Below are 27835 nucleotides of genomic sequence, written 5' to 3'. Positions count from 1 at the left end.
GCTGGGGGATTGAACCGCGGTCCCTGATGCTTTGCTAAGCTTGTTCTAAGTAGGTGCTTTAGACCACTGAGCCATCTCTCCAGCCCTAGTTCAAAATTCTTGATCAACATATATTTGTACAGATTTATGAGATGTAATTCATGTATACTTTGGGTACTGATCCACGGGGTAATTAGAAAAACTTAGCTCTTTTTTTTAGTCTTATTCTTGAGACAGGGTCTTACTTGGCAGTTTAGGCAGGACTTAAGCCCACTTTGTAGCTCAGACTAGTCTCAAACTCACAGTGATCCTCCTGCCTCTCCCTCCTGAGTGCTGGGATTACAGGTGTGTGCAACCACATGTGGTAAAAAAAATTCCATTTTTGTTTTGTTTTTTGACACTGGGAATTGAACTCATGACCTGGCACTTGCCAGGCAGATGCTGTGCCACTAAGCTAAATCCCTGGCCAAGAAAAACTTAGTTCTTAACAAAAACATTGACAATCCTCACTGTTAGGTGCAATATTTAGAGAATGATATAAAGTGCTTGTGCACATTTTTCTTTTTCCTGGCAAATTAAAAGACCATCATAGAAAATAAAATGATCCAGCAAGTAGATACTGTTATAACTTTAACATATTATAACCAACACAAATCATCTAGAAGTTAGTGCTGAAAAATACTCATTGGCTGATTACATTTTTACCCAAGTGTGCAGGAAGGAATCTGGCCCTGAAGAGAACTGGGTATTGTCCTAGATTAGTGGCCTAAAGCTAGCCTAGATTTGAACCCCAAGTCCTTTGTAGAAATAAACAGGGATATAACTCAAATGAAATTTTAACTGGAAGTAGGATGAATGTTCTATTGCTTAATAGCTATATAATCCTTTGAAAAGTAATTTAAATTGTATGTATATAAAAGTCATTTATCATAAAAGAATTCTTTTATCATGAAAAAACTTACATTATATTTGTATGTCATACCTTATGTGCTTTAGGAAGAAGTGAACCAGGTGGTTTTTTCCTGAGTACATACGCGTGAGAGCCCTTCTGGAGATAAAAGGTTGGGTTGGACTGTCCCCATCTAGATAAAAGCAAAGGAAAAATCAACTGTAAAGAAAAGCCAACTGTTTACCTTCTTCCTGAAATCCTGCTGAAATGCCAGAAGAAACAGGAAAAGAAAGCCATCTCAACATTGAAAAGCCAGTGGGCTCTACCAGTAGATCACAGCATGCACATTTGAAATGGTGAAGCTGGACATGGTAGGGCAAGCCTATAATCCCAGCAATTTGGGAGGCTGAGGAAGGAAGGTCCAAGTTCAGCGCCAGTCTGGGCAACTTAGTGAGACACCCTCTGTTTCAAAATAAAAACTGAAGGGGCCGGGGAGATAGCTCAGTAGGATAAGCGCTTCCCTGTCAAGTGCAAGGGCTTGCCAGAGAAGTTCAATCCCCGGTTCTTCCCCACCCCACCCCCCAAAAAAATCCCACTGAAATATGGGAGATGGGTTGGGGATGTAGCTCAGTGGTCGAGTTCTTCCCTAGCATGTGTGAGACCTTGTGTTCAGTTGCCAGTATTACAAAAACAAACAACCCCACAAAACCAAAACAACAAAACAACACAGAAACACAAACATATTGGCAGCTGAAGAATCTAGAATCCCATGGGTAGGAGAGTGGATCTCACCCCTAACTGCAAAGCATGTTTTATCAGAAGTACCCTAGAAAAATAACTAGAGATCATAGGTGATCAGTCAGGCATGAATTAATGGGGCTGGGAGATAGCCCAGTGGCATAAGCACCTGCCTGGCAAGTCAAAGTCCTGAGTTCCATCCCTGGTACCAAAAAAAGAGAGAAGAATTAATGGATGCTAGAATAGCTCAGTTAGTGCCACCTCACACCTAAAGCAATAACCTCCATATGTGTCACCAAGGCTAGCCCCTGAGTACAGCTCTTTACAATGAGAAATAGAATGGGCAGCTAGGCCAACATACAATGAGATTTCAGAGTGGGCAGCTAGGCCAACATAATGGTGTCCCAGGTAATTCACAGGGATGGGGCACTGGCTTTCCCCATTGGGTGAACAGAAATTCTCACATGGGGCCGGGGAGATGGCTCAGTAGAATAAGCGCTTCCCTGGCAAGCAAGAGGGCCTGAGTACATGGTCTAAGGATATAAATCTCAGATAATGAAACTATTCTGTCTATACCTTTATTCCTATTATGGGCAGTTAAGAATCACCCAATTTTGAAGAATCCAATAGTATAAAAGAGAGGCCCTAAATTAAATAAATGTAAGATTCAATGGTGGAAGAACTGGGTATAAGTGGGGAAAAAAAATAACCTTGAAGATTCTCCTCAGGGCTCTCTGTCAGGAAAGAATACAAATGAGCCCAGTCAGAAAGCAGCAGCAGCTCCAGCAGGTACACTGCTCTGTGCTAGACCAGGCACGTTCTCCATGGCGCTCTTTATCACACAGCACTGATCCTGGTTCCCTCTTCCTCCTAAATGGGTGCCTTTTATCACAAGAGAGTCGGAGGCAACTGCCAACAGTTAAGAAATAGGACCACTTCAAGCTCTGCTGTCTTTGGTGATATGGGGCAATTTAGCTGTGATGCTACCAAGACAGGTAACAACGATCCTTGCAAACATTTTTTGAATGAATTTTTTGACTGATTGGATGCATTTTTGACGAAGCAGTTCTCTAGTCATAAATGAAGTGCTGGTCTTCCATGACAGTAAATGATCACTGAAATATAAAACTACCGTATGACCCAGCAAGACCAAACCTGTGTATACAGCAAAGGGAATTTAAAGCATAAAATTCACACAAAAATGTGGGCCTAAATTGTTCACAGCAGCACTATTCACAACAGACAAAATATTGGGAACAACCCAAATGTCTATCAGCAAGTGGAAGGAAGCAAACTGTGACACATCCATACAATGTAACATTAATTGGCCAGGAAGGAAATTATATGCTAGTACCTGCTAGAACCTGGAGGAGCCTTGAAAACATTATGCTAAGGAAGTGGAGCCATTCACAAGTGTCTACACATGGTATGATTCTATTTCTATGAAATGTCCCCAGGCAAACCTACAGAGACAGATAGCAATGACTCTGTCTCAAAACAAAAAATAAAAACAGTGCTAGGGATGTAGTTCCATGTGAAGGTCCTGGGTTAAATCCCTAGAATTGAAAAAAAAAAAATACTGGCTGTTTGAGGATGGGGAAGGAGGGAATTGGGAAGTAGGAGAATTTTTATGAAGTGACAGACATAGTCTGGAGTTAGATGGTGGCGATCACTGCATAATACTGTGAATATGCTGAAAACAACTGAAGTATATACTTTTTTTCTTTTAAAGCTTGGTTTTTCACCAGTGTAGACCAATCAGTGGGCTTGAATTTGGACCAATCAATCACGGTCTGTTGCTGTTTTTTTGTTTGTTTGTTTGCTTTTTCAATTTTTATTTTTTAAAGAATATTTGAGAATCAAAACAGAAAAAATTACAAGTGATAGAGAATTTCATTGAACAAAGTATATGGATTTCACAGTATTTGTTGTATTACATAGCGTTGTCTTCTGTCTCCTTTTTTCACTTGTTTGTACTTTTTCTTATTTTCTTATATATTTCTTTTTCTTTTTCTTTTTTCAATTTTATATGCATATATCTGGCAGTAACATGAAGTATATACTTTAAAACTGCTAAAATTGTGAATTTTATATTCCTTTTATTTCAAAAAAATCCCCAATTAAAAATTTTCTTCTAAAGAACTATTTACCATAGTTTTAATAAAACAAATACCAACAAAAAGGAAGAAATGGTCTCATGTTGGATGATCACCGCCGATATAATCAATACAACAGTGGCTACATTTGACCACTCCAAGCTCAGCCCTTCATGTAGTCTAGAACTACAGAAGCCCTCAGTATTAGAATGGTCACTGAGCCCTATCTCCTCTTGAGGACTAGAACAAGACATTTTGTGTTAAAGTAATTTATCCATCTATAACCTAAGAGGTGATACTTTTGATTTGTCCAACCTCCACAAACAAAGACAGAAATTTTACATTTAGCCACCTTGGTAACAATGTTCACTTGACTGGAGATGACTGACTAGACTTCAGTCTTGCAAGTCTCTACCAGCCACCCTTAGCACTGGTTCACTCGGAAGCATAGAAAGGCAGGAAAAGCAGAATGCCAGTGGGCCACAGCAAGTGAATGGCTTTGGCTAGCTCCCACAGCAATCAGGCAGCAGCCTGGGGCCTCCTCTATCCCCTGTACTCTCAAGGACAACAGGGCTATTCAGGCTTCTGTTCTCTACACTGGGTGGCTTGTGAGCAACAAAAATTCATTTCTCACAGATCTGGAGCCAAGATGAAGGCACCACAGCATGATAGGTAAGTCCAGAGTTGGGGAACCACCTTGTGAGTGGCGCCACTTGCATCTCCAAGCAGGAACTCAGAAATTCCTACAAGATTTTTTTTTTAAGAGAAAGGAAATGAAATAAGTTACCCTGATAAGCGTCCATTACGTTTGTAGCTGTGTGACAGTCACACCATCCCTCGTCCAGAAATAAATTTGAAAATACTGAGATTTGCTGCTGTTTGATGTAACTCCTTTTCTGTTGATATCAAAGAGACTGGAGCAGCAATGATTACGCTAACCAAGCATAACACAACTGTTATACTAAGGAGCCTCAGACCTTTGCCATCTACTCTCGACAGTTTGGTTTGCACATTTATGGTTATGAAACTAAGTGAGCAAGATGAAGAAGATAACGCTCAGTTCACCAAACTTGAACTCACAGCCATCCCTCTAGCACTTCATAGATTTCTTTTTAAAATTCTCATTTTATAGAAAAAAGTAAAGCAAAAATTTCGTAACAAAATAATAGGAGAATAACAACACAGTACATATTGTTATCTTTAAAGTAGTTACTCTGCGTATAAGATATAGGCACAAAATATCCTCCATTTGATATTAGGACAAACTTTCCTTTTTAATGAACTAAGAGACACTACTAACATAACTAACTTGCATATTTGAATCAGATTTATTTCATTTATGAGTGTGATCTCAAGTCTATCCAATAAACGTCTTCAGTTTAGCCTTCTTTACAGCCGAGTAGTACTCCATTGCATAAAATCATCACATCTTTTTTTTATCCATTCCTCAGTTAAATGGACATTTACGCTGTTTCCAAGATTTAGCTTTTACAAATTGTCTACAGGTTGAGAGTATATTGATGCCAAAGCGCCTCAAAGGTGTCTGCTGCAGATAAGAGTTCAGGAAAGGAAATGAAGAGTTAAAGCTCAATGCTGTGATGTTTGAGCATGGAGAGCAATGAGTACATGCTTCAAGGGGCTTGAAATTACAGAGGTGAAGATGAACCACAAAGAGGCAAAGCATCTCTTAGAAGCAGCTAAGATTCTATGTATTCAACAGGCCACAGTGGAAGACAAGAGGCACCAAAGATGAAGCCGACCAAGACAATTCCTGACAAGTGCAATGGAATTAGCAAATGGCTAGTCAAGATCAAATTACCGAGAAAATAATTTAACATGAGCAGACAAAGCTGGAGAAGGTCCAAAGCCCCAGAATATCACAGTGCCAGAGACCAGGCCACATGGTAAGTGCCTAGCTAGGGGCTTCCCCCAGAGCGGGTGCTCATGTCTGGGAGCGGGGTTCTTCTGCTGGAGCCATGATTACAAAAACAAACTAGGCCAACCAAAACACAACAAAAAGTTGGAGCTTGAATGCAGTTTGGCATTTGAAGGATTCTGATTTTTAAGAAGTTATTTCAGTAGCTTTAAAAAAACATACTTAAACTGCTAATATATCACTAGATGTTTTGAATATGACTCTACACAGGGGAAAAGCACACAGTACACTTTACCCATACACTACCTAAGTAGAAAATGCGATTCATGCCCTAGAGCAATGTATTTTAAATTGGGATAATTGGGGGGAGGAGTCCAGGGCATCTGATAGAAGACTACCACTTTTCAGCCCCAATATGTACCACTTCCCATTTTCTCTCACACATAGTACTGCTGCCTTGAAACCACCAGAACTGGTCACGCTGTACTCTTCATCCTTGTTTATGTCATCAAGACAAGAAGTCCCAGATGCCCGCTAACACTATCACTGCACTGCAGTTCTTTAATGTGTACATCCCCTATTTTGTCTTGTTCTCCCATTCTTCACCAATCCCACAATTTTGGTGTGTTTCTACTGTGCCTCTGGCCCTGGACATTCACAGTCTTTCATAATCCTACATACACTCAATATCTTCTCTGGATAGACCATTCACCCTCTTGGTCTAAATCATGAATACTGGACATAGAGATAGCTCAGTGACTTAAGTGCTTGCCTGGCAAGCACAAGGTCCTGAATTCGATCTCAGGTACAAAATCAATCAATCAATCAACCAAGGGCCAGCCAGATAGCTCAGAAGATTACAGTAACTGTTTAGGCAGATGCAGGGGCTGGGGGTTCAATCATCATCCTGCTGTGCCAGCCCCATCTCCTGCGATTGACACTGGGCATGGGGGCACACCCCTGTAATCCCAGCACTTGGGAGGCTGAAAAACAGGAAGGATCACTATGAGTCCAATCTGTATAGTAAGACTCTGTAGGCCCTGTACTAAATACATCAAAAAAAAAAAAAATCCAGCCAGCCAATCAATCAATCATGAATATTCCATGAGGACCCTGGTTCCTCTGCAGGCTTCCAAATAGCATATGTTTTTCCCACATTAGTCATGCAGTGGGCCTAGAGATGGAGTCTGTGTCCTTCCTGGTGCTGTCATTTTTAGACTCTGCTCTCTCTACTAGCAAAATGTCTTCTACCTTTAAATCTCATGCCATGAAACTCTGGCATCCTCTGTTCTACCTTTATTATAGTCACCTGCTACCTCCCAGATGTTTCCTTCTCATTTCTTGAGGACTGTACCTTGATTCACAATTACTCTCATTAACACTATTCCTACCTTAATTAGTAATGATTTCAGGATCCACACAGATGTCTTTTCCAACACTCACCTCCGTCAGTTCCATCCATTTTTCCCTCCTATGATAGTTTCCTTAATGTGATGTCAGCACTCATTGAGTTATTAGGCTCTGGAATCTAGTAAATATCAACAGTTCAAGTATTATGTAACCCTATTATGTAAGCATTTCCATCTCTAATCTAGTTTTCCATTCACTTCTGTTAGTACCTTGATTTCAACAATCCTTCAGTCTTTGGGTCTAAATTCAGCTCACCTGTCCTCATCACTTCTTTCTTTGACTGGCCTAAATTTAATGGTAAATTACATAACTGCTACCTTGTACATCTTTAATACAATTGTTCTTTTCTCACTTTGTGGTATCTGCTTGGTAAAATTACCTTTCTGCTTAAATTCAATTCCCTACTTGCACCCATATAATTAAAGATAGGAGGGTTGGCGAGCTAGTTCAGTGGAGTAAGCGCCTGCTTTGGCAAACACAGGGACCAGGGTTCCATCCCATGTCATCCATGCTGCGCCGATCTGCTCCCAGGCACACTGAGCCATTGACCCATTCTGGGTGTGGTGGCACATCCCTGTAATCCCAGTGCTGGGGAGGCTGGAAACAGGAGGATCACTATGAGTCCAAGCTGCATAGTGAGACCCTATTCCAAATACATAAATGAAAATAAATAAAGGTAGGTGGAAGAAGGATTGGACAGCCATAATTTTTATCCTAGGTTAGGTTCCTGAGAAAGACCCTCAGAAAAAAATAAGTGTACAAGTGACTAAAGGAAATTGTGGGAAATAAGAAACTGGGAAGCAAAGAGAAAACCAAGAAAGGCTATGCCGTCAGATAAAAGTTACTTACAGCACATCAACAGCGCGAACCTGACCTTGGAGGGGTGTGTATGTGGGGGTTGGGATATCAGAGCTACGCGGTGTCAGTTACACTTAAAATTTCTAGTCCCCTTGTAAAAATGTTCTCTATTCTATTACTTCTATTTCTTCTTAAATAAATTTCAATCAAATTCTTATCTTTCCACTTAAACTACTTTTTCAAGGAAATTAATATAAGCTATAGCTCTCCTCTACTTTTCTGACCACTCTCCTTATACGTTTGGAGGTTCCTCTTAATTCAACTTCTTGATATTGGGGTGCTATGGAGGTGTCCCTAAGCCTACGTGAGCTCTTGTATCTCAGGGCTTTAAATGCTGTCTCTATGTCAGTGACGACCAAATTTATACCCAGTTGAGACCTCTGCTGTGATCTTGACTCTTACATCCAACTGTTACTGCACCTATTCACTTGAATGTCTAAAAGGCACTTTAAAATTTAACACTCTAAAACTGAGTTCCTAACATTCTCCCTCTAATCTGTTTTTCTACAATCATCTTTCCTTTGTTTCAAGATAATCCCATACTTGTAATTACTATGGCAAAAATGTAATATTCTTGGCCTGTTTCTTTCCCATCCCATATCTAATCAACATGTCCTTCAAAACATACCGAAGCTGTGACCATTTCTCACCTATTCCATTCTACCACGCAGATCTGTGCCACAAACATCTCTACTAGAACATTAGAACGTGTACTTCTATCATTGCCCACAAGTTTTGGGTTTTGTTTTTGTTTTGAAGACAAAAGTCATACTTGGGCATGGTGATACATGTCTGTAATCCCAGTACTCTGGGAGGCTGAGGCAAGATCTCAAGTTGAAGCCCAGCCTGGGCAACTCCATGACTTAGCAAGACCCAGTCTCAAATTAAAAACAAACAAACAAACAAAAAAGTCTGAGGATGTAGCTGAGTGTGAAGGCCCTAGGTTCTCAGTACTGCCCCTTACCCCTAAAAAGGTAAATCAATTTTCTCTGCTCAAAAAATATGCTCTCCACCTGTCTCAACTAAAAGCAAAATCCAAGAGTCTTCACAACAATCCAGGAGGATCCCACTGTCTTGCTTAGACTACTTAAGCCACTCTGGCTTCAGTAATCAGACACAGTCGTCCCCCGGTGCCTTTGCACTATGGTTCCCCCATGTCTGGAACTCTCTGTTCATGGATAATCACATGGCTCACAGCTTCATCTCTTTCAAGTTTTTGCTGAACAAATGCACCACCTCAACGAAGCCTTGCTGCCTTGCCCTCCTTCACTATTTGCTTCATATCATAGCTCCTGTCTAGATGTTCTCCTAAAGCCTCATGAGGTTACAGCTGGGGCTTTTCAGAAGTGGCTGGATCTAGAGTGTGTGACGCTGCAACTTATGAATACTAAATTAGTCTACTGATGGGTCTGGCATAGTTCTGGCTGTGGATAATGGGAAGGCCCACCCTTGGTGTGAGTGCTGCCCACCCTAAGGGCATATAGCCTGGATAGAATATGAGGAACAGAAAGAGGGCTGCTGCCATGGCTTGCCACTTGCTGCTTGCTACTTCACTACTTCGCTGCCTTCCTGCCTTCTGTCCCCATGACCTGTTTCTCCCCTGCAGTGTCCCTTGGTAATGACATCCTACCTTGGAGTCAGCCAGTTCTGAACTGAAACCTCCACAAATTGTTAAAATGAAATTTTTCCTCCTTTAATTTTGAGTGTTGGGTATTTTGTCTCAGTAAGGAGAAAACTAAGGTACCTTACGAGACTGAGTTGTAGAAGTCTGGTGACAGGGATGATTAAAAGAATTTACCAAAACCAAATAAAGATAGAGAATTTATATAGATCAGAGTACACTGTCAAAAGGGACAGCGGCAGGACAAAGGCAGATTTGTACCAGGAGGAGGGGTCATGGTATTTTTAAAGGGTAAAGTGACAGAGGGAGAAGAAATGTCACAGAGGATAGGAACAAGTGCCTGGACCCCAAGACATGAGGAGTGTTAGGGATGATGAACTTCCAGGTTGCCAAACAGCTCTTCTGGGCACAGAGTACTGGACTTTGATGTAGGGTCAAATGGAAGCCCAAATAGGTTTTTTTCTGGTTACATAGCACTGTGTGCTCTTGTTTTCTATCCATCAACCTCTAGAACATTGTAATAGTTAGAAATTGATTTTGTTTATTATCGATCTCCTTTGGAAAGAAGTTCTAGATGGCCAAATGTCTTCTTTGTTTTACCCCCAGTGCACAAGGACAGGGCCAGTACACATTAGGCACTCAGCTACTGCCATACATTTTATACTATCATGCTATGAAATCTCTTAATTATTACTGAATTCTGAATATTTTATATTACCAATATGATGTAAGTTTTAAACAATTTAAAAATGGATTTTTGTCCCAGCACTCTGGAAAACTAAGGCAGGTGGATCCCAAGTTTGAGCCCAGCCTGGGCAGCTGTGTGACTTAGCAATACCTTATCCAAAATAAAAAACAAAAAGGGCTAGGATGTAGTTCAGTGCAAAGGCCCTATGTTCAGTCCCTGGTATTGCCAAAACATGCTTAAATAAAGAAGAATCTCTAGGAAACATATAACCTGCAAGAAACAGCAATGTAATATTTTCACTAACCTGAGAAAATTATCCTGTATCTTTGAAGGCCTTTTAGCATCTTCCCCTTTAGAGGGGCTATCATCCTGAATTTTATATTTACCATTCTCTTGAAGTTTAGCTTAAATATTATGCTTTTTGTTTGCCCATATTTTTTATGTTGTGTTGTATACAGCTGTAGCTAACTCATTTTCACTACTGTTACAAAGAGTTTCTTCTGCAATTCAAAGGTGTAAAGATCACGTATACCTTTCGAATATGTAGTGTGCCTTTAAAGTTCAAGTCTTTTAGCTCCCTGAAATCGTGTGAAATAGTGAGAGGTCTAATTTCAATTTTTTCATATGTATAATTATCTTATTAGAATTTCTTGAAAAGACTCTCCAATACCATTGTATCAGTTACTTTTCTCATTGCTTAGACAAAATACCCAACATTTAAAGTTGAAGGAAGTAAGGTTTATTTTGGCCCACAGTTTGTGGAGGTTTCAATCTATAATCAGCTGGCTCCAAGGCAGGGTGGCCTGGCACAGGGCCATCACACAGGAGAGATAGTTCATGGCAGGCAGAAGACAGAAGGCAGCAAGGCACCAAGCTATAAAGGACAGTAGCAGCTTTTCTCTACCCTTTTATATTCCATCTAGGGTGGTTGGTTAGGGTGAGAAGTACTCAGACCCAGAACACTGTCAAACTAATCAGTGGGCTAAATTAGTAATCATGCACCGTTAATCACAGCATCGCACCATGAATCAATCCCAGTGTCATGTCTGTGATCCCAGCAACACAAACCCTAGATCCAGCCACCTCCAAGAGCCCCACCTATGACCCCAGGAAGCTTTGGGGTAACATCTAGGTGCAAGCTACAGCAACGATAGATTTTTAATGCCAGCACTGTTATATATCAAATTCCTATAAATATATGGGTCTTTTCCTGAATTCTCTTTTTTATTGGTGTATTTATTTCTGTGCTAACGGGATGCAACCTTAATTAAAACTGCCCACTTTTATTCTTTACAAGTGTCCCTACTATTGTTAATCCTTTTGTTTCTTGCACATAAAATATAGGAGTTTTTTTTTTTTTTCCACAAAAAAAAAAAAATCAGGATTTTGACTGCCATTGCACTGAGAGTCTTTAGATTACCAAGTAAATAAAAAAAGTAAAATTTACAATATTGAGTTTTCCTACTCAGGTACCTGACATCTCTCAATTTTTAGAATTCTTTTACAAGTCAATAAAATTTTGTCATTTTCATTAGAAAGGTCTTCACATTACTTAGGTAATTTATATTCTGATGCTTTAGTTAAGTATAGCTTTTTGAATATTGTATTTCAAATGTTTTTTTGCTAAAGAATAAAAATGTAATTGATTAGTATACTAGTTTCATAAACAATTATTACTTGTATAGGTTACTGGTCCTTTATGAGTCAATTAATTTCTAAAATATGTATTTGCTAGCTATCTTTTGTTAAACTTTCAAAACTTATGCTCTCAAAATGCTTTTTTTTTTTTAAAAAAAAAAAAGCAAGATGCTTCAAGATATTTGAGGCTTTTTGTGAATTAATGTGTTTTCAATTTTTATACTTTCTTTTCTTTTCTTTCTTTTTTTTTTTTTTTGTATTTTAGGGAAGGGTCTACATGGTGTTCAGGGTCTCACTACTATATTGGATTCATAGTGATTCTCCTGTTTACAGCCTCCCAAGAGCTGGGATTACCAGCACAAGCCACCATATCCAATCTCAGTTGCCTTCTCACCGTGCCACCACGCCCAGTCTCAATTGCCCTCTCAGCATGCCCCAGGGGCCAGGAATTGAACCCTGGCCCTTGCGCCTGCTTGCAGGCTTTTTAATCTGCTGAGCTATATGGCCGGCCCTTTATACACTTTTTCATGTGTCCTGAAAATACATGTTTTCTCTATGTGATTTCAAGAAGTATTTTTTTTGTCACAACTAATCTCATTTATTAAGCTGAATGCTTAATTTAGAACTAAGTATCTTTCACTTTATTATTATTCCTTTTTGCCAAAGCAGGACTTGATGTTCAAAGGATAATCTGTTTAAATTCCACAGCAACAACTAGACTTTGAGCTTTAACCTGTGACTTTGTTTACAACATCAGGTTTCTAGGGTAAAAGCCAGGCCACTCTGTTCTGCCTTTCCTTCATCCCTAGTATCTACTGGGATGTGAGGCCTTTTAATTTTTATATTCTCCAAATTCTCTATGACTCATCTGAGCTTTACTACTTCATTTTCACTAAAATCAGTAATCAAAGAATATAAATGCCAATGATAAGCCTCTAGAACCTAGTATTACTGAGATGTTGAAACCCTTTCACTTACATTGCTTCATTATTCTTAAGGCCTATCAAAGCAGGCAGTATTATAAATTAGGAAACGTGCTCTCAGAGTTTCTACAACATATTTAAACACTCAGACAATGGCAGATACAGTTCTCTGTCTGTCTCTCTCTCTGTCTCTCTGTCTCTTTCTTCTTTTGGTTGTTTTGAGACAGGGTCTTGCTATACAGTTCCTGCTATCCTTCAACTCACTTTGTAGTTCAAGCTGGCCTCGAACTCACACTGATCCTTCTGCTTTAGCCTCCTGACAGCGATTACAGGCATACAACATCACACCCAGCTGACAGATACAGTTTTCTACAAGCTAGGACTTTTCCCTATAGTTCCATGTTTATAAAAATAGTATTGTTTTTTCTTTTTTTCTTTTTTTTTTTTGCAGTACGGGAGATTGAACTCAGGACCCTGCACTTGCCAGGCAAGTGCTTATTCTACTGGGCTATCTCCCTGGCCCAAAAGTAGTATTTATAATAAAGTTTTAAAAAATACAATCTATTGTAAAACATCAAACTAAAGCCAGGTTCACGGCGGGGATCAGTACTCTGAGGATCATCTCCTTCAGTTTAATTTCCTGGCTTCAAAAAACTTTTGGCCCCAAGTAGGGCTGTAACTTGCTCAGCGAACAGGCTAGGATCCGGATCCTCTCGGGAATGCGGCCAATTTCAGGGATTACACCAGTGTCTCAGAATACGATCTCAAGTTGTAAACGATATAACACAAAAGGTCGAGGCACATAATTTCATTTTAAAACAAAAACTCCATTGCCTAGTGGAATGGCAAGTGTTACTAACACTGCTTCCAGTACTGCCCCCGAATTGGGACAGGCATGCAAGGGACAGGCAACAGCAAGGTGGATCTTTGCAAGAAATGTATTGAGACCTAGAAAAACTGGAACCATCCTAGAATGAAAAGACGGAAAGCCCAAAGTACAAGACTTCTGTCTGCTGGAGGTGGGGCTAGCGGCGTCGATACCTGTACTGTGTAATGGTTAGCGTAGTCTCGGACTGCGCCCCAAAGCCAGGCAAGTGCTGCTTTAGGTAGGCCTCCAGGACTCTGTGGTCAAACCTGTGCTGGGGCAGCACTTCAGCGGTGTCGGGCTCTCTCCGAGTGGCCTCGGTCCCCATGACTGCCGCTCCAAGAGCGGACACCACGCTCGCGAGCGCCCAGGTCCCTCTGGCGGCAGGACCTCGACCCTAGACCCGGACACGAGCGGGGGCGGGGCCAGTGCTAGCCAATCACAGACGCTCTCGGCGCCGTTGCTAAGTGACGCCCCTGAGTGACGCCCTCAGATTCGATTCCGCAGCGTTAGCCAGGATGCCGGAAACTCCCGGTGTGCTTTCCAATTCAGAATTTTCTCTTAGGATCCGAGACCTCATCTTTAAAGATTGCAAAGCCACAGTCGTCGCAAGGGGCAAAGAAGGCCGCAGAGGTTTCTTCATCCTCCAACCTGAGGGAATGTCGGGCGGAAGGCGATAGGGTCCGGCCTAGAAAAGAGGTCGTGCGGCCCGCGAGCCCGGGAAGAATAGATCCTAGTGTTCCTCCTAGCCGTTTGCTTAGGCGGGCAGTGTCGCCGTCCGCCTTCTCGGGACACCTCGGAGCCTGGTCTTCCTAGCGCCTGTTCTAGCGGATCCAGCAAGGAACGAAGCCAAGAGAAGCGTGTTGTGGGCAGGGGAGCTCTGACGGCGGCGCACCGGAAGCGGGACCTGGGGCGGGCCTGCGAGTGTGGCGGAGACGTGTCGCTCTGGGAGGCTCCGGCGCCGCTTCCTTAAGTGTCGGGGCTTGGAAAGCCGCGGCGGAGACCTCCTGTGTCCCGTCGCGGGCTCAGCCGAGCAGCGTGGGGCGGCGGCGGCGGCGGCAGGCTGGGCTGGGAGCGGGCGCCGGCGGGGTCCCAGCCATGGCCGAGTCTGTGGAGCGGCTGCAGCAGCGCGTGCGGGAGCTGGAGCGGGAGCTCGCCCAGGAGAGGAGTCGGCGGGTCCCGGGGGACGGCGGGGGCGGCCGGGTCCGCGTCGAGAAGATGAGCGCCGAGGTCGTGGATTCCAACCCCTACAGGTGCCCGGCGTCGCGAGTCGTCGGGGGGCGGGTGTGGAGGGGGTCCTGAGCGAGGCTCCCCCGCCTCGGCCACTCGGTCACCTACTGTGCTTTCCTTAGGCTGTGGATCTCGTTCCCAAATGGGCAAGACCACGCTTTAGTGCTAGTCCTAATGGTTTTTTGTTTTTTTTTTCTCTTAAAAAAATACAAACCCGAGTGAGTCATCCATACGGTGCGGCTCCGGTGCCTGCTGTCGGCGTGTATTCCAGCCTCCTTTGTTGACCCCTTGCTCCTCCTCGTCCACCTTGTTCTGCACAGCACTGATAGTAACATCAAATCAGATGTAGAGCCCGCTAAGTACAAATTGGGAGTTTCATGCCAGCTTTCCAGTATCTCAGATGGGGGGAGGGTGGCAGGGTCAACCCTAACCTGAGATTTCAAGATACTCCTTAACGTGTCAGACTTTACCAGGCCTTTCTTCAGAAGGCTTGTCAGCCCAGCAGGCAGAAGACAGTGCAACACAATGGATAGGGCCGTCGGCTCTAAAACCAGACTGATTTGATTTAAATCTCAGCTCTTAGTAGACAGGTATCTTGAACATTGCTGTGAACGATTCTGCTTCAGTTTCTTACCTATAAGGAGGGCGTCGTAATATTATCTACCATTGTCATGGTTATGAGAATTGAAAAAGCCACAGTAAAATTCTTAGAAAAATGATTGTACGTGGTTAAGCCTTGGACAAGACTTTATTGTTCATTGTGTTTGTTGGAAAGCAATTCTGAGCTTTCACTATGTGTGAAGCACTTAAGACGTGGTCTCCGCGCACCACAGCCTATGTCACTACTGTTATTTTACTCTATTTAATAGGTAAGAAAATTGAGGACCATAAAGCATCAGTTGCAGTGTTGGAGTGCACTGTTTTAACTGTATTGCCAAAAATAAGTGGATGATGTTCCAAAAGTTTTAAATTGAGTAAGCATATGCTGGTGTCTTTAATCAGAGCATGTGGAAACTATTCCAGTTTGATATCTTTAAACAGTTTTAAATTTTATAAATTTGAAGTGAAGACTTTGAAATTCTTGCTCCAAGTTGAAATACAAAGGACATTGTAATAATAAACAAAAATTTAAGAACTCAAGTCTAAACTACTCATTTCCACTGTTTGTCTTTTTAAAAAATTTCCACATGGGGGGCTGGTGAGATGGCTCAGTGGTCTAAAACACCTACTTAGAACAAGCTTAGCAAAGCACATGGACCGCTGTTCAATCCCCCAGCAGGACATGCCAGCCAGCCCCGCCCCCAGGCGGGCTGAGCTGGCCACACACACACACACACACACACACACACAAATAAATAAATTAAATAAATAAATTTTTAAAAAAAATTTCCACATGGGAGACACCAACTGATACCTGTTTGCTAGTATGTGAAAATTTAGCTTATCTTTTAAAATTGTTACTCATCTAGCCTAAACATTTGTTGAGCACCTCTTTATCTGTAGCCATCCTTAATGAGTATTTCTTGTGCACAAACACCATGGATGCAAAATACACAAAGCTTCCTATTGTGCAGTTACAATAAAGGTGGCAAGAATTATGATAGGGAAAGTACAGGTAACCGGAAAATAATGGCTTTGAGGCTGCGGAGATAGCTCAGCGGCATAAGTGCCTACCTGGTAAGCACAAGGTCCTGAGTTTGATCCCCAGTACCACAGAAAGAGAGAGAGAGAGAGAGAGAGAGAGAGAGAGAGAGAGAGAGGCTCTGTATGTCCTAACACCATTTAATTGCATCAAAGGATACAAAAGAAGTAAATTTCCTGACCCTTAAAGTCTTTTTGCTTAAATTGATAGACTAAGTGAATGTGGAATACTAAAAACAAATAACTGAATTATGTGATATAGAATAGCATGTAGAGAAACTGGGGAGAGCCAAGTACAGGTTTTGAGATCAGACCCTGGGTTCAAACCCTACTCAGAAACATAGCTCTGAATATTGTTTGCCAGTTAGCTGGGCTTGGGCAATAAAGTAACCTGAGTCTTGCCCCCTAATTTTTAAAGGGAGCTCCAGCACATTCTTCTCAGAGTTATTTGTAAAGATTAAAGGGGACATCAAGGTGAAGATGGATCACAGGAATTTTACTATCACCCAGCTTCACTAAAGTGACAATAAAGGAACTTTTTAAAATAGGAATAATCCCCATTAAAAACAACAGGTTTCTGTTACTATTTAGGAGAAGAAGGCCTGATTCCTATTTTTTTCTCTCTATTTTTGAAGATTATAGTGACAATCATTTTTTTTCTTTGTAATCATGTACATTTAATTGTGTAGAAAATTACAGGGCAATTGAACAGATAGTAAAATGAACATTTTATCCAACACAAACATATACTTTTCCCTGTATTGACATCTTTTATTAATATTTTATCTTTTTTTTTCAAAGTTTTATTGATAAACAGATAGCAATGTGACAGTTTCAAATCAAATCGGAAGTACAGTTTCAACAAATAATACACTGCATATATTCTTAGTGGTTAATTGCTGTACAAGATGCGGACTTGTGATCCTATTTACAAACACCATTAGAACAAATCATTCTATTCATTAAGAGAATGCAACTATATATCTATCCCAACCTCTTTGAATACACAGATACAAAATGGACATTCATCGGTATACCCCATTTTTCTAAGTTCCGCTATTGAATATTATAGGTGTGTAAACTCAGCAAAATATTCTAAGAGTCCAGTAGCCCATAATAGCATTGGGTCTTCTGTTTAACTGGCAATGTCAGAAATTATTGACCTGAGTCCCCCACAGCTCAACTTAACAGCATGGCTTTATTTCTTATATTTCGACTTCATACTTTTCTACTGGATGGTTAAGACCAAGGTAAAGCAGGACCTATGCAACAAGAGTTGTAGCTTTTTGGTCTGAGAAGGTCAGTGAAATGCCCTCAGGATTTGTCCTGAGATCCTGTACCTCAGATTGTAGAACCTTTATCAGTGCAGCCATGTGGATGAGTCACAGCCATTGCTTGGCCAATGTGCTCTCTGTGAAAGCCTGAGAGAGTGTCTTCTCTCCATGTGACTCTCCTTAGGCCCACTCTACGTCATCGATCACTTTCCTCTTTGGCCCCATAATCTTCTTGATCAGAAAATTTGGGACACTACCGAGGTACAGTGACAATCATTTTGGAAACTAGAAAAAGGATGAAGGAAGCAAGGCCGGCTTAACAGATTCTAAGAAGTTGAATCTTACAATCTGTTTCCCAACTTACGTTACAAAATCCTCCCAAGACTTGAGAATAGGCACAGATACTTCTAAAAAGGCTTCAATTAGGGCTGAAAACATTCTGGTGGAAAGCCTTAAGACAACAAATAGGGCTCAAGGGCCCCTATTCCACTGCGGGTGGCTGAGCAAATACCCTTGCTTACTAGGACAGAAGATTAGAGATTTATTTATTTTAATTTAAAAAAATATTTTATTTTGGGGCCAGGAAGATGGCTCAGTAGAATAAGCGCTTCCCCGGCAAGTGCACAGGGCTGAGTTCAGTCCCCAGTTCTGAAAAAAAAAAATTTTTTTTTTGGTGCAGGGTCTTTCTATGCAGTGACACTTGTAGTGACCCTCCTGTGTCAGCCTCTCCAGTGCTGGGATTACAGGTGTTTGCCACCACATCCAGTTTCAGTGGCTGGCATGAGGCGCCCAGGGTTCTAGGGCTGGTATGGCGTGCAGTACCAGGGATCAAACCTGGTCCTGATGCTTGCCACGCAGGCGCTTAGACTGCCAAGCTAGAGATTTATTTATTGAAGGAGAATGACAGAATTTTTATCAATAACTGAGCTATATGATATAAGAAAGCATGTGATGAATATAAGTGAAGAAAATTTGTAGTCTAATTATGAAGGGAGATCCCAGGAACAGGGCTGTATATACAGTAGGTTAAGACGTTATATTAGATTCTCGGAGACCCATTCTTTTTTTTTTTTTTTTTTTTGCGGAACCAGGGATTGAACTCAGACCCTTGCACTTGCTAGGGAAGTGCTTATTCCACTGAGCCATCTCCTCAGCCCCAACCCATTCATTTTTAAGAAGATAAAGATTGAGCTGGACATGTTATGCCAGCACTCTGGGAGGCCAGAGCTTACAGTAAGGTCTCAATCCTAAGGGATTGAGTGAGACCCTGTCTTTGAAAAAATACAAAAAGGGGGGGGGGCTAGTGATAAAGCTTAGTGGGAAGGCCCTAGGGTCTGTCCCCAGTCCCCACCCCAAGCACACACAAAGACAACAGTGAGAGAAGAACTCATTCATATGACTACCTAAAGGGATTTCAGAGAACCAGGTGGAGTCGGGATTTAGTATGTAAAAATACATAGGAAGTGAAGCATAAGGAAAAACATTTATCTTGAAGAATGGAGTTTGTAGGTGGAAGAAAAGGCTTTAAAATACTGGATGCTCAGTTATCAACGATAATATTTAACCAAAGTTGTCATAAAATAGTATCAAGCTGATGGGATAGGGAAGTGTATGCGTAGTGAAGATGAGTGTAAGAGTAACATCTTCAGCTAATGCACCACACTGAAAAGAATAATGTTAGTGTATAGTTTAGAGATACGATGATGAGAGAGCTGAAAGTGAGGGGAGACGGACTGGAACCAGAGTCCTGAATTTCCTAACAAGCTAGTGGATCTGTTTGACTCCTTAAAGTGCACACAAATGAAAATTACACATATGTGTGTAGATTTAAACTATACATGTGTATCGAACTTTAAGACTTAAGGTAAGAGAACAAATTAGGCAGTAATTAGCTGAAGTGCCTCTGAGAGTCCTTAGTACACAGTACAGGCTTATGAAAAGCGGACATTATCTGTTACGCGCAGAGGGAGCAAGTAAATGGAATTCTAGTTGTGCGCTCATTCTGATGATGGAGATTGAGCATTAAGCGTGATGGGTGTATCTATACAAACAAAGGATGGGAAAGATTGTTTAAATTTTCCTTTGACCCTTAGCACTTAAGTCAGTACACATGGATCTCAGTTGCATGTTAGAACACAGAAACTTTTTAAAACATACATTGTTTCCCATGCCACACTTAAGAGACTACATAACCATCTATTTTTAAAGCTATCCAGAAATTTCGTTCCATCTGATAAAAGCGAGTTAAAAGATTCTTTCTTTTAAAGGAGGACTACAGGTAGAGTTTTGTCTATTTTTTGTGATGACCTATGTTTATATCACTATTGACTAAAAGACTAAGTATTAAAACTTTTTTTTGTTTATTTTAAGCCGACTGATGGCATTGAAACGAATGGGAATTGTAAGCGACTATGAGGTATGATAAAACTATCTACATTTTTGAAGATGATTTCAATAAATGAAAATAATTTCTGGTGACAGATTTTATCAAGAGTTATTAATCAATACGTATGTAAATTTGTTTTACAGAAAATCCGTACCTTTGCTGTAGCAATAGTAGGTGTTGGAGGAGTTGGTAGTGTGACCGCTGAAATGCTGACAAGATGTGGCATTGGTAAGGTAAAAATATTTCTCTTTGTCTATGATATAGAGAATTCACCCCTGGAGCAAATCAGGTACAAATTAGGAGCTTTTCCTCCTTAATGCAAATGGTCTATTGATTTATGGTATATATGCAAATTGTTTTCTCACCCAAAAAGTTAAGACATCTCTTTTTTCCAATGAAAGCTGATACTATTGCTAAACAAGGATTGTATTCAGGACCTTTTTTATTTGGGGTAATAAACAATTTAAACTTAGTTCTCTTAGCTGTACAATCTTAGAAAAGAAGACAGTTAAATTGATAGTCTAAAATAGGAAAAGCAATTGTGGGCAAAAAAAAGCAAGGCAGGGACATTACAATTCCTCACTTGAAATTATACTACAAAGCTGCTGAGATAAAAACAGCATGGTACTGACAAAAAGCAAAAACCCCACAAACCCAGATCTGAGAATCTATAGACCATGACCATTAGAAGATGCAGAAACAACTTCAAACACGCCCAGTCACCACATCTCTGACAAAGGGGCCAACACTTTCACTGGAATAAAGATAGCCTCTTTAATAAAGGTGCTGGAAAAACTGGTTTTCCACATGCTGAAGATTTAAACTAGGCCCATTCTCGCAACGTATACTAAACTATAATTGAAATGGATCAAAGGTCCAAATATCTAAGTATTAAAACAGAAACTCTAAATCTTCTATAAGATCTATCTTATAGATAGATAGAACTCTTGAATGCATAGGTGTAGGCAAAGACTTTATGAGCAAGGCTCCAGTTGCACAGGAAATAGCATAAGCAAACAACAGCTGGGATCTAGCTCATCTTATTAAAAAGTGCTTGTACAGCAAAAGAAATCAATAACAGTAAAAAGAGAACCCACAGAGTGGAAAAAAATTTTACAGCTGTTCTTCAGACACAGGACTGATACCTAGAACATATAAAGATCTCAAAAAAAAAAAGAAAGAAAAAAAAATCAGGCACCCCCACATTTGAAGATCCAATCCAAAAATGGATATCTGAAATAAATAGACACTGCTAGGATGAAGAAGTAAGAAATGGCAAATAAATATATGAAAAATGATCAACATCCCTGGTCATTCAAAAGATGCAAATTAAGACAATCCTGAGAATCCATCTCACTCCAGAAAGAATGGCTATTATCAAGAAATCAACCAATAACAAATGCTGGCAGTGCTGTGGGGAAAAAGAAACCCCTTTGCACTGCTAGTGGAAGTGTAGAATGGTGCGACTACTGTGGAAATCAGTGTGGAGATTTCTCAAAAACTAAAGCTAGAAGTTCCATTTGACCCAGCAGCTGTTCCTCTTGTTACGATCTTTCACTGGAATAAAGATAGCCTCTTTAATAAAGGTGCTGGAAAAACTGGTTTTCCACATGCTGAAGATTTAAATGCATCCTATCATAGCAATATATGTATACTCATGTTTATAGCATAGGTGTAGGCAAAGAGTTTATGAACAAGGCTCCAGTTGCATAGGAAATAGCATAAGCAAACAGCAACTGGGAGTGCAGTTTTTAATAGCTAAATCTTGGAAGCAACTCAAATGCCTATTAACTGATGAATGGATAAAGATGTGTGTTTTTATACAATGGAGTATTACTCTACCGTAAAGAAGGATAAACTTGAGACATTTCTCGGTAAAGGGATCACCTTGAAACCATACTCTTAAGTGAAATAAATCAGAGACATGTGTTCCAATATTACATAGTTTCTCTGGTGTGAGAAACCAGTAGGGTAAATAGGGACCAAAATGTATAATAGATATGGTAAAAAAGGACAAAAAAAATGTTAAAATGTGAAGGGAAACTATGAAGGGAGGAGGAAGAGGGAGGAAGGAAGGAAGGGTAAAGGAAAAATGGAAACAGTTTTTGGAGGGGAAGTAGGTTGTAGAGAGGGGAGGGAAGTGGGAAAAAAGAATTGATATATCATGTACAGGTACAAATTCCCTATGACGACTAATATATTTCATACTATATATATATATGATAGTACCAATAAAAGTAATTTAAAAATGATAAAAGTACGTGAGTACAACACTAAAACATCTAATGTTGTATTAGATACCTAATTATCAAAAACATGTTGTATTGAATCACCTGATTACCACATGTACTGATCTTACTTTTGAACTTACACTACAGAATGGTCCAAACGGTCTAGATTTCTTACCCATGCATTTTTTTGGGCAAAATAATATATGAAATATGTAAAACACTTGTACTAAGTCCATATGCACTTTTAGATACATTGTCTGCACTGGATTACAATATTGTTTTTTTAATCTCTTTCCTGTTAACTTTTATCGTATACTTTACATATTTAGAGTTTTTCATATGGGAGAAACCATGTGATATTCAAGCTCATGTATCTGGATTACTTCACTTAGTATTATGGTGTATCTGTTTGTCCTACAAATGACCCATTTATCCTTTTTATGGCAAAGTAGTACGCCATTGTGAATAAAGACCACTTTTTAAACCATTCATCTGTTGATGGACACATAGACTGTTCACAAGAGTTAGCTATGGCTAGTTGTGCTACTCTAGACATGGGTATTCACACATCACTGTGGCATGATGTCTTTAACTCTTGGAAGATGCCTAGAAGGGAGATAGCTGGGTCGTGTGGAATTCCTACTTGTAGGTTTTTAGGAATCTTCATATTGATTTCCATAGTGGTTGTATAAATTTACAGTCCCACCTACAGTAATGGAGAAAGGTTCCTTTCTCCCCACAGCCTCCCCAGCATTTGTTACTGGTTGATTTCTTGATGGTAGGCGTTCTTTCTGGAGTGAGGTAGAGTTTCATTGTTGTTTTAATTTATGTCTGTTGAATGACCAATGATATTGAACATGTTTTTCATGTATTTATTGGCTGTTTATAGTTCTTCATCTGAGAAGTATCTATTCATTTCAGATGTGGGGCTTTAAATTAGGGGCATCATCTGGGCCTGGGGAGATAGCTCAGTAGAATAAGTAGAATAAGTGCTTTGACTGGCAAGCACAGGGTCCTGAGTTCAATCCCCAGTACCGCAAAAAAAAAAAAAAAAAAAAAAAAAAAAAATTAGGGGAGTGCAATTTTTTTGAATTCTTTATGTCTTCTATTAGTCATTTGAGGAACAGCTAGCAAAATTAGTTTACCATTATGCACATTGTCTCTTCATTCTATTAGTGATGTTCTTTGCTGTGCATTTTTTATTATTTATTTATTTTTGGGACAAAGTCTCACTATACAGTTCAGTCTGAATTCACTCTGTAGCCCAGGCTGGCCTTGAACTCAGAACAGTCCTCCTGCCTCAGCCTCCCAGTGCTGGGATTACAGACATACACCTCCATGCCTAGCTCACTGTTTGTTTGTTTGTTTTTTCACTTCTTTTTTAAATTGATTTGGATTATGAGTAGGAAGAAGGAGTAACCTTATACCTTCTTCAGTTTTAGATTTATAAAATCAAAGTCTATGATGTTAGATAAAAGTGGTTTCATAGATAAGCTTTTCACAATTGTATGTCTTAATTTGTCATTTTGATAAAGCACACATTTTTTTCCATGTAGCTTATGGATGCTTTTTAGTATGTAGGTCGCCCAAACTCTTACAGTGATGTCAAAATTGTCATTCATCAGTATAAAAAATAATAACACTAAGATATAAAAATTCTTTATTAAAACGTTGATATCATTCAGGAGGTTTCCAAAGGCAGATGAAAAATTGCATAGACCTGACTTTAGTACCTAGAAGTTTTAGATGATGCTGATGACATTCAGGGTACTAAACTTTGAAACCCGTTGGACTTTTGTTGCTCTGAGTCAGATCCTCAAAGTAACATTAGCCAAATCTGCAGTTTAACAAGCTAGTTATATTAAAGTTGGGGAAGTACTTTTGCCCTTCAAACAGCTCCAAGTGATACTGATTCTCCTCAGCCAGACCATATTTTGAGCAGGGTCTGGAATAGTAATTGTCGATTATTGCTGTAATTAGATTTAACTGGGAAGTATAAAGCAATTCCGGTGTCCAGACTGCTCTCATTGATAGCAAACATCAGTCTCTGGTGTTGAAGCAGGTTTGGGTAGTGCATGTCTGTGAGCCCAGCACTTGGGAGGCTGAGGCAGGAGGATCGCCAAGAATTTGAGGCAAGCCTGAGCTACATAGCAAGACCCTATCTCAAAAAAAAAAAAAAAAAGGAAAAAAGAAAGAAAAGTCTGCGATTGAGATGCAAATATTTGCACTTTTAATAACTCTAAGTGACCCTAGTGTGTAATTAGGTTTGTAAACTAAATTTATTTATTTATTTATTTATTTATTTATTTATTTTTTATGAGCAGAATATATTTATTGAGGGAAAGAAAGCTCCTGTCTGAGAAAAGGACAGGAGGGGGGCCCGAGCAGGTTTTCCCCAGGTTAACTAAAAATCTTAAAAAGTGAGTTTCAGGAACTCTTTAATGTATAAAACAGATTAACAAGAAATTGATGAATAGGAAAGTAGAGTAAGGGAGAGGAAGAGCCGATGTCAGATCTCAGAAAACATCTGGAGCAACCTGAATCACCACATCTAGATCGCTGCTTTTGTTTTACTGAAAAAAAATACCGGCCTAAAATATCGAAGTAATCAAAGCTAGTGGGTAATATTTAAAACACACACTTTCTGTTTCCAAATTTCGATTTCTTGCAACTTACTCATGAATAGGCAGTGAGGCAGAAACTTAAATACTTGGCCTCACCTGTGAAGTATTTGTTGAATGAGCTTAAGTAAACTGTGTTTTGGAGTCTTTAAGATTAAAATGTTATAGAGGGCATAAGTGATATATTTTCTAATAAGATATTAAAGAGTTCTCTGTTGTTATGCACAATGTTAATTTTTTAAAAGTTTGTACATTGAATAAAATCTCATTTTAATTATTAAATTTAAGTATGGAGAATTATATTAGAGACTCACAGAATTTTTGATTGATTGGGAAGGGATCTTGGAAATCCTTGCCATTAATGTGTTCTTACAGATAAGAAAGGGGGTCTTCTGACCATTTGAAATGGTGTATGTGATGAACACTGTATTTATTTATTTATTTATTTATTTATCTATTTATTTATTTTTGGCGGAAGCAGGGATTGAACTCAGGCCCTTGCACTTGCCAGGCAAGCACTGAACACTGTTTAAAGTAGGCCTCAAAATACAGTGGGAGACAATGAACCTGTTGGAACAGTTATTCCATTCTCTGTGGAATAATATTTTTGCCTAGATATGGGCATATATTACATTGTACAAAATGAGTCAAATTGTACTCCAGTTTTATCTTACAGTTTTGTCATTGTTTTTTTTTTTTTTTTTAACCTGTATAGGGTCTTTTGCTTAAAGATTTCATTTATCCAAGGGGTGTTTTTTTTTTCCCTTAGAAAAAAATGGGACTGAAATAGGATTTTGGTACAGTTGTTAAAAATTAAGGGGATGGGGAGATAGCTCAGTAGAATAAGCACTTGCCTGGCAAACGCAGGGGCCTGAGTTCAATCCCCGGTTCCACAAAATAATAGCAATAATAATTTAAAAATAAAAATTGGAATGAAACCATTGAAAAAATTAAAAAAAAATTGGAATGAAATGATTGAACATTAGTTTCTCAGTGAATCCATTTAGAGAGCCAGTGCAGCATTGTGGTTAGGGCACAGATGCTGGATTGAGTTCCTGAATTTAAGTCCAGTTTTTACTCCATATTAGCTTAGTGATCTTTGGGCCTTTAATGCCATAGATTCCTCATCTCTGAGATGAGAATAATAGTCCTTATGTGTTTTCCTCAAATGCACATTCAGTGAATTAATATATGGAATCAAGTACCTTAGAGTTAGCTAATGTTATGATCAAACTAATGTACTTATTTATGATTAGTTATTGTTAGTTTTTTGGTGTGTTTTTCACTGATATGCCTCTATTTTTATTTTAGTTGCTACTTTTTGATTACGACAAGGTAGAACTGGCCAATATGAACAGACTTTTCTTCCAGCCTCATCAAGCAGGATTAAGTAAAGTTCAAGCAGCAGAGCATACTTTGAGGTAAACAGAATAGACCATAGTCAATGAAATCTTATTTTGTATCTATAGTGTTGAATTAACCTAACATATAGTGGACTTTAATTCTTCTCTATAAAAGTGCAAGTTTCAGTTGTGCAAAAACTCCTCTTACCTCTTGGACATGGGTTGCACTTTTTTGTGTATAGGGGTGTGTAGCACCTATTCTAGCCTTTGAGGCCATGTGATCAGTGTTTCTGTTGCTTAACTGTGAGATTGTGGTGTGATCACAGCCATAGATGACACAGAAACGGAAGTGCAGATCTTCACTCAAATGAAGTTTTATTTTTGGATTCTGAAACTTGAATTTCACTTTATTTTCATATCATGAAATAGTCTTTTGAACTTTTTTTTCACAACTGGTACAAAACATTCTTAGCTCAAAGGCTGTACAAAGACAAGTAGCTGGCCAGATGTGGCCCAAGATTTCATAGCGTGCCGGCTCCTACTCAGTTCAGTGCAAGTGGATTTGGAGGCTCAGCATCTGTGTACAGATTGGGCAGGAAACAAAGAAGGTCTTTTGTCAGGCTGAACAATAGCCAGAAGCAGTAAAGGCTAAATTCCTAGCACGTACATTAATCCAGGAAAATTTTTAGAATCTTTATGACACTCTATACCTTTTTAAACCTAGCCTTTGAAATGGAACAAAAGAGGTAAAAGAGGGTTTGGGATTTTCCTGGAATGGCTTGAATTCCACTTGTCTAAAGTATGTTACATAATTCTGAGTATATTGAATGCTTTCCTTTCTGCTTTTTCTTTCTTACTATTCTTACTGCTAGCAGCTTTATAATCGTTTCCTTTTTCACTCTTAGGAACATTAATCCTGATGTTCTTTTTGAAGTATACAACTATAATGTAACCACAGTGGAAAACTTTCAACATTTCATGGATAGAATAAGGTAAAATATTTACTTACAAATATTTTGTAGAATGTGCAGTTCAGCTAAATAAGTATTAAAGAACTACTAAGTGGATTTGTAGATTAACATAAATTTTTAAGTTTTTCTTTCTTTCTTCCTTTTTTGTTTTGGTGGTGCCAGGAATTGAACTCAGGACCTTGCTCTTGCCAGGCAAGCACTTATTCTATCTCTACTTCCACAGCCCTAAATTTTTCAGTTTTTAAAATAGCAATTTAAAAAAATAAATAATGGGCCGGGGAGATGACTCAGTAAAATAAGCGCTTCCCTGGCAAGCGCAAGGGCCTGAGTTCAATCCCTGGTTCTGCCAATAAATAAATAAGTAAATAAATAAACAGCAATTTTTATGTCTTAGACACTCAGTTTAAAAAAAAAACAAAACAGGGCTGGTGAGATTGCTCAGTGGTCTAAAGCACCTACTTGGAACAAGCTTAGCAAATGCACAGGGACCGCGGTTCAATCCCCCAGCACCACATGCCAGCCAGCCCCGCTCCCAGTGGGCTGAGCTGGCCACACAC

At 39.7% G+C, this 27835-nt stretch overlaps 2 protein-coding genes across 3 annotated transcripts in view; one reads left to right on the top strand and one right to left on the bottom strand.

The window, feature by feature from the left end:
• The window catches only part of Acad11 (acyl-CoA dehydrogenase family member 11), a 109966-nt gene extending 95970 nt beyond the window's left edge, over positions 1–13996 (bottom strand). Inside the window, exons 1-2 of the mRNA XM_004625215.2 lie at positions 13758–13996; positions 962–1061 (exon numbers count right to left, since the gene is read on the bottom strand). Coding sequence (XP_004625272.2) covers positions 962–1061; positions 13758–13909 — 252 coding nt within the window. The 5' untranslated portion in view covers positions 13910–13996. The remainder of the gene's footprint in view (positions 1–961; positions 1062–13757) is intronic.
• An 81-nt stretch (positions 13997–14077) lies between these two features.
• The window catches only part of Uba5 (ubiquitin like modifier activating enzyme 5), a 28810-nt gene continuing 15052 nt past the window's right edge, over positions 14078–27835 (top strand). Inside the window, exons 1-5 of one of the 2 annotated variants that reach the window (XM_023705186.1) lie at positions 14078–14834; positions 20097–20142; positions 20256–20345; positions 26276–26385; positions 27213–27299. In XM_023705186.1, coding sequence (XP_023560954.1) covers positions 14680–14834; positions 20097–20142; positions 20256–20345; positions 26276–26385; positions 27213–27299 — 488 coding nt within the window. In that variant the 5' untranslated portion in view covers positions 14078–14679. The remainder of the gene's footprint in view (positions 14835–20096; positions 20143–20255; positions 20346–26275; positions 26386–27212; positions 27300–27835) is intronic. The other variant, XM_004625015.3, reaches the window with a different exon arrangement.

The sequence above is a fragment of the Octodon degus genome, unplaced genomic scaffold, assembly GCF_000260255.1.
Source record: "Octodon degus isolate 3935 unplaced genomic scaffold, OctDeg1.0 scaffold00008, whole genome shotgun sequence".
Lineage (NCBI taxonomy): Eukaryota > Metazoa > Chordata > Mammalia > Rodentia > Octodontidae > Octodon > Octodon degus.
The sequence above is the reverse complement of the archived record's forward strand: the minus strand, read 5'-3'. Positions and strand labels throughout refer to the sequence as shown.